Raw genomic sequence first — 6,284 nt, forward strand, 5'->3', positions numbered from 1 at the left:
TCTACAACCAAGGATTAGTCCAATGAAATGAACGTCCCCATTAGAGAACTTGATAAGGATTTAGATACATCGGAGGAGAATGAGAAGATGTTGATTTCGAGTCCAATGATAAGAGGATTATGAATGGAGTTAATGGTGCATATGTAAATGATCTAGAATATTAGTTATGTTTTCTAGTAATTGTTGCTATAGAGGATTGAAACTTTGAATTTTAAACTTAGTTTTTTGGTAAAAGAATATGATGATGAATCTTTATCAATTATCTTTCTTAGTTTACATTTATATATTTATTTGCGCCTTGTGATGATATAATATCATGTGAAGCTTCTTCATGGTTAAACATTATTTAATTACATATCTTACATAAAAAATGATGACTATTTGAGATTACGTTGCATAATCATATATGATTATCTATAAAATTGCTTAAAAAAATTCGATGGTGTTTGATTTTGCTTATTTCCAGTTATTCTCATTGTCGGTGACCGAAATAGGAAACATTATCAGCCTTGGGACTCGAGATTCTTGTGAATTTTTTCACGATCCTCATAAAGGAAGAAGGTCAGATTATATGTCCTGTACATTCTGACTGATTTTTGTTAATGAAAACTCAGAAGTTTGTTAATTTTTGTTCACTAGCTCTCTTACCTTGGTTAATACCTCATGCATAGCAGCAACAAAGAGTCGCTCATGGATTTTCTATCCACATAACACTACAAAAATAATATGACCTGCCAATTTAATTTAACCAGTCTATCACTTCTGGCACCTTGCTAGCCATTGTTAAAACACTTATTAAAGGACTAATTAATATATATTCGTAAATTTTAAATGTCATTTGTGAATGAACTTGTGCAGCGAAGAAGGCAAGGTGAGGAAATTGTTGAAGGTGGAGCCTTTGCCTGATGGTTCTGGCCACTTCTTCAATCTCAGTAATGACATCTCTCTTAAATCATGCCATGAACCTTTTGAGAGTAATATGTATTATATTTGCTTATTACGCCTTTTGATCATGAGATTGTTTGCTGATTTAAGGTGTTCAAAACAAGCTTATAAATGTGGACGAGAATATTTATATCCCCATCACTAAGGCAGAGTTTGCTGTACTAGTTTCATCATTCAATGTAAGTCACAGCTTTGTCCACTATTCAATTCCCTTGACATGTGTCTTATTGATATCATTGTCCTATTGATTGCCATTCTGATAGGAGCTATATGAATTTCCTCTAGATCTTTATTAGTTTCGGAATCAGTTTGGCCTTGTACAGCTTTTGATCGTTTGTCACGTGGGAGTGTTTAGTGTTGAATTTTTTCGTATAGTTAACCATTATAAATCTCTGTTGAAATAATGCATACTAATTTTATAATGACGACCGCTCATTTTGTGTCGTCGCAGTTCATTTTGCCATACCTTTTAGGTTGGCATACATTTGCAAACTCAACAAGGCCTGAAGATGCAAGTCGTCTAAACAATGCAAACTCTACCGTGGACTATGAATGGAACAGATAGGAGGAAAACTTCGCACCGAAGTTGCTAGTTAAGCCAAGGATGACCTCTCCTTTTTTCGTCATTCTCATCTTCTTTGTTTTCTACTGGTGTAAATTTGTTTTTCACTCCGTTGTTTAGTAATCTCTCTGTTGTATGAATACGATGACCAGAAACCAAAAAATTGGGGAAATACTCTTTTCCATTACTTTATGTATGTAATGTGTCAAAGTAAGAACTCTCATTTAACTTGAATACAATGGCTTCATTGAATGTTTTGATGGCTTGATTACCTGATAAATGTCAATAATGGCCTAACTGGTGGAAATAATAAATTACCCAATAGATCATAATTTAACATATTCAATATACATCAAATACTAGAGCAACAAATGCAGCAGCATATGAAGTCCAAGATGGTTTTGAACTGAAATGGAGAAGAATGTTGTTGCATGATTAATTACGTTGCTCTTAGAGATCAAGAACTTGATTGTGCGCCACCATCGATTGGGTACGCAGGAAAATGGAAGAATTGTTACAACAGAATATTACTGGCATGGAGCTTTACAACTTTGTATCAAGGTTACCACTAATATTTCCACTGAGGTTTCCACTCTTTGTCCAACCCTCTTGAACTTGAACTGAGTACTGCAGATGCCAAAGCACGTCCTCACCGTAGGTTCGCCCTATGGATCTTTGCATAGACAGTTACAGTGATCTGGGCAAACGTTTCAAGGATTCATATGCAAAAGTTTCCATACAGTAGAGGGATCGACTAGTCTCGTAGTTTTGATGGTGATTCTGCCAAGCTCCTCTCTAGCTGTATATGAATCAACAAGCCGAAGTTCAATAATCCTTGTGGAAATTGGAAAATTCAGCCTAATTGCGTAGGGTAGTTGCACGACCTGATACTTAAGGTCATCGGATTCACTCTGAGATTGTATTGGTGTTACCAATGATAACTTCGGTTAGGATAACTCCCAGTCGATAAATGTCTTCCTTGTCTGGATCTTCACTGCTAGATACGGAGCATCGCGTGAGATTATCATATTGTGCTTGCTTTGTCTCAACTCTTTTATTTGTTTCAAGATGCGACATGAAACTATCTTGAGAATGAAACGAAAAGTAGTGGACTAATGTTCAATCGTTGGAATCATCATCTCACTTCATAACGACTATGTCGAAAAGCAGAGGAAATATGCAGGAAATGAGACTTAGAAAGGATCAGAAAGCTTAACCGGTTTAAGGGTCCTGGCTATGAAGTGAGTTTTCCACACCAACCTGCAGTTTCATTGGTTAAAATGAGCCATCAAGAACTTTTTGGCTTATTTTTACTTGTTGGCCTATATATAGATATAGATGTATTATATAAACATATAATATACCATTTTAAACCACATAAATTGATTACCTTAGATGGAAGTGTTAATTTAAAGCTGCTTATTTTAGGAGTGAGACTTCCATCTAAGAGTATGTTTTCGATTTTCAGGTCGTTCCCTTGAACTCCTCCTGTATGCAGGTATTGAATCCCCCTGGCAATACCCATAGTGATTGCCATTCTCTGTGGCCATTTCAGAACTTCCCTTTTTTCTCCAATCTGCCAAATGTGAAATAAGTGTTCCTCAGCATTTCAAAATATCAGTTTTAAAAGTTGTGTACCAGTTAGGTGATCCCTCAATGACCCGTTGGCTATATTTTCGAGCACGATATGGACTGTGCTGGTCGTGTTTGGATGGTCTTGGTGCGTGGCAATGCTGTGCCCGAGAACACTGACTAAATGCCAGTGCCTCAGCTTCGATACAACTTCCATGTGGTGCTCCAGAGCTTGTGGTGAATGCTTCTGTTTTAGCTTAATACACTTCACTAAGATTGGTGATCCATCTCTAAGTCTACCTTCGTATCTCTGTTGAAAATCAATAAAAAAGACGAGTCGAATTTTTACACAAGCTTACACATTCACTTACATTAAACACACACGAGAAAATAGCTTCTTCACCTGATCCTGTGATCCTGCTCCCACAAGATTAATTGTATCGAAATTGTTGGTTGCATCTTTAATTTCCTCTAGCGTGAACACATGATATGGTGGCAGTCCTGGCAATGCCAATTGATCTGTCTGCGGTATACGTCCTGATGACATGCGATGATAAATTCTTGATTCAAGTTCATGCATGACAAACTATCACCTTGTATTAATTGCTACTTCCCATGAACTCAGATATTTTAAAGAGTAGATTTTAACCTTTATATCATGATACCATTACAATTTAAAAGCCACCGGTTCACACTATCCTTTATATTTAAATAAACTGATCTTGTATGTTATTTAGGCGTTTATATCCGCTACCCCACAAAAATATATACAACTTTGAATATTTAATTTTAGGCATATACTCGAATCTTTCTTTGATATGGGAGAACATGTTAAAATATAAACAATATGTCATCCCATTACTCCTTTGACAAACGTACTTTCTAACCATTTCTAGATGCTGAAGAGAAAAAAGGGATTGGGAACTTACTTCCGGTCGAAGATCCGGGAGCAGAAGTTTTCTGGATCACAACGTTGTCATACTTGTACTCACTGCCTCTTTTTCTTGGAGCTCTTTTCAGGATTGCCAAAATCAAGAACCCCAAGACACCTAAAACTGCAACAATGCCCCCGATGATACCAAGTACAACGCCAAGTTTCATCATTGGTTGCTCTTTCTGGACTGTTGCCGAAGGATTAACAGCTAATGCATGATCTTTTTGGCAGAAAGAAGTAGGTCTCTGATAGACTGAGGTTGTGTTTGACAGACAATTCCACAGAGTAATAAATGTCCTGTTTCCTAGATTTGATGCTAGACAAGAAGGTAATCTCCCAGTTAAGAGGTTATTTGAAATGTCCACATAACTAAGATTGATATTGCATGAAACATCTGCTGAAAGTGCCCCACATAACTGATTTTTAGCCAGACTGATGTACTGAATTTTAGGCATGGAAAAAAGGAACGAAGGGATTGGTCCAATGAGGTTATTGGATGACAAATCAAGAACTTGAAGCCTATTCATTTTTTTGAAATCTATTGAAATTTCAGATTTCAATGAATTGTTCCCAATCAGAACAGATACAAGATTGTTGCCTAAAGATGGAAATTTAGGCCCCAAAAAATTGCTACTCAAATCCAGCTCTTCAAGCACCGATAGAGCACTTAGATCTGGAACGCTCCCATTGAGCAAATTGTTACTTAATACAAGACTTTTTAAACTCTGGTAACTTGATACTGATGGAGGGATGTCACCATATATGAAGTTTGACCTAACATTCAGCACTTCAAGGGATCGAAGCCTGTTGATTTTTGCTGGTAACCGCCCCCATAATCCTAAAGAAACCAATGACAGCTTCTGCAAACTCGAAAGCTTGGTTAAGACAGTGAAGAATGATTCAAGTGAGAACTTATCAGAAAGAGTCTGCTTAGAAACTGCAAAGTCTGAAGCTGAGATTTTCGGATTCCTGGAAGCAGAGCTTTTGTTTCCTACAATGATCAGTTCAGTGATGTGATTACTTGAACAGACAAGTGTAAGAGCAGGATTTGGTGGCAACGTACAAAAGTTTGTCCATTTGTTCCATTGTTCAAGTGCTGGTGGATATTCAAGAAACCATTGAATTTGCAATAGGATTCTGGTTTCAGTTGAAGATAATTGTGCCATTGAAAATGGGAAAGATACCAGGAAAATGATGGTTGACAACACCCATTGATGTTCCATTTTCAGAGACAAACAAGCTCAATACTGGTAAGTTAGGTGGGAAGATGAGAAATTCAACTAGAAAATCAGCCTAAAACACACGAAATCATCAGAAAAATTTGGAGTTTGGATATCTCAAGAAGATGAAATGTGTCATCTTGGCTTTTCTAAAGTGTAAATAACGCAGAAAGCAAAGAGAAATGGATGAAATTATTAAAGTGGGATTTTATTTTGCAATAATTTTGTTTCCTTTTTGCTTGGTTTCAACTTGCAAGCTAGCAAGTAGCACACGGTAATTTTTCTTGAAAATACTAAGCAAATTTTTTTTTTAAAAAAATGTTTTTTTTAATTATAAAAAGCTAAAACATGAGGAGCATCTAATCGGTCTCGAGCATTTTATTTTATTTTATTTTTTTATGTATTACATGCATTTTCAATAGCATAAATTTCTACGAATTTAGAAACTTAAAAAAGATTTAATTGTAGCATGAATTTAAACATGTCATGTATGAAAGATTATATATATACAAGGATTTTGAATATTTATGAGCCTTTTCTCTTGTTGACCATTTAATGCCAATTGATTATTCGTGAATATAATAAATTTTCATTTATTTGAAAACCATTTAATTCTTAATTTAAGGAATTTATTTCTGACGAGTGGGACTAGCATGCATGCAATTTTGGAACCTTTCACCAGCTAATGGAGCACGTGGGAGTGGAGCCAGTTGTGTTTCATATCACCATTTGATGCCAATCTTGCTTTATTTTGATTTATGAAAGTTACAAATTTATATACTCCATACGTTATAGTTCATCACAAAAATTCTTGTTAGAAGGTCTCATATATCAATTTCGTGGGTCGAATATCTTATTTGAGTAATCCATGAAAAATATTATTTTTTATGCTAAGAGTTTTATTTTTTATTGTGAATATCGGTCTCACAAATGAAAATTTTTGAGACCGTATCACAAGAACTTACTTATAATTGATTGATGGTTACATAGGATTTGGCTTTAATTTCTTTTCCACGATTTCATTTCCTTTTATATACGTTGAGCAAAAAAT

At 35.5% G+C, this 6,284-nt stretch overlaps 2 protein-coding genes across 2 annotated transcripts; one reads left to right on the forward strand and one right to left on the reverse strand.

Annotated features, from left to right (window-relative positions):
• Positions 1-409: 409 nt before the first annotated feature.
• On the forward strand, positions 410-1,762 carry LOC142504552 (single-stranded DNA-binding protein WHY1, chloroplastic-like). Its single transcript, XM_075617399.1, has 4 exons — positions 410-561; positions 859-932; positions 1,036-1,124; positions 1,397-1,762. The coding sequence occupies exons 1-4, from the start codon at positions 440-442 to the stop codon at positions 1,508-1,510; spliced, it is 399 nt and encodes a 132-aa protein (XP_075473514.1). The 5' UTR covers positions 410-439; the 3' UTR covers positions 1,511-1,762.
• Positions 1,763-2,734: 972 nt separating this feature from the next.
• Positions 2,735-5,439, reverse strand: LOC142504551 (putative LRR receptor-like serine/threonine-protein kinase At1g14390). The gene is made up of 4 exons (XM_075617398.1): positions 4,009-5,439; positions 3,483-3,616; positions 2,898-3,389; positions 2,735-2,767 (listed from the first exon to the last, which is right to left on the reverse strand). The coding sequence occupies exons 1-3, from the start codon at positions 5,234-5,236 to the stop codon at positions 3,117-3,119; spliced, it is 1,635 nt and encodes a 544-aa protein (XP_075473513.1). The 5' UTR covers positions 5,237-5,439; the 3' UTR covers positions 2,735-2,767; positions 2,898-3,116.
• Positions 5,440-6,284: the final 845 nt, after the last annotated feature.

Source organism: Primulina tabacum, chromosome 9 (genome assembly GCF_025594145.1).
Source record: "Primulina tabacum isolate GXHZ01 chromosome 9, ASM2559414v2, whole genome shotgun sequence".
NCBI lineage: Eukaryota > Viridiplantae > Streptophyta > Magnoliopsida > Lamiales > Gesneriaceae > Primulina > Primulina tabacum.

What these genes read in the sequence shown, in the direction of transcription:
- LOC142504551 (XM_075617398.1), bottom strand. Translation starts at nt 5,236, where the DNA reads ATGGAACATCAATGGGTGTTGTCAACCATCATTTTCCTGGTATCTTTC. An exon ending in TCCCGGATCTTCGACCGGAA is followed by an intron (nt 3,617 to 4,008) that starts GTAAGTTCCCAA and finishes GCATGTCATCAG; the next exon opens with GACGTATACCGCAGACAGAT. An exon ending in GAGCAGGATCACAGGATCAG is followed by an intron (nt 3,390 to 3,482) that starts GTGAAGAAGCTA and finishes GATTTTCAACAG; the next exon opens with AGATACGAAGGTAGACTTAG.
- LOC142504552 (XM_075617399.1), top strand. Translation starts at nt 440, where the DNA reads ATGGTGTTTGATTTTGCTTATTTCCAGTTATTCTCATTGTCGGTGACC. An exon ending in TGGCCACTTCTTCAATCTCA is followed by an intron (nt 933 to 1,035) that starts GTAATGACATCT and finishes TGCTGATTTAAG; the next exon opens with GTGTTCAAAACAAGCTTATA. An exon ending in TACTAGTTTCATCATTCAAT is followed by an intron (nt 1,125 to 1,396) that starts GTAAGTCACAGC and finishes GTGTCGTCGCAG; the next exon opens with TTCATTTTGCCATACCTTTT.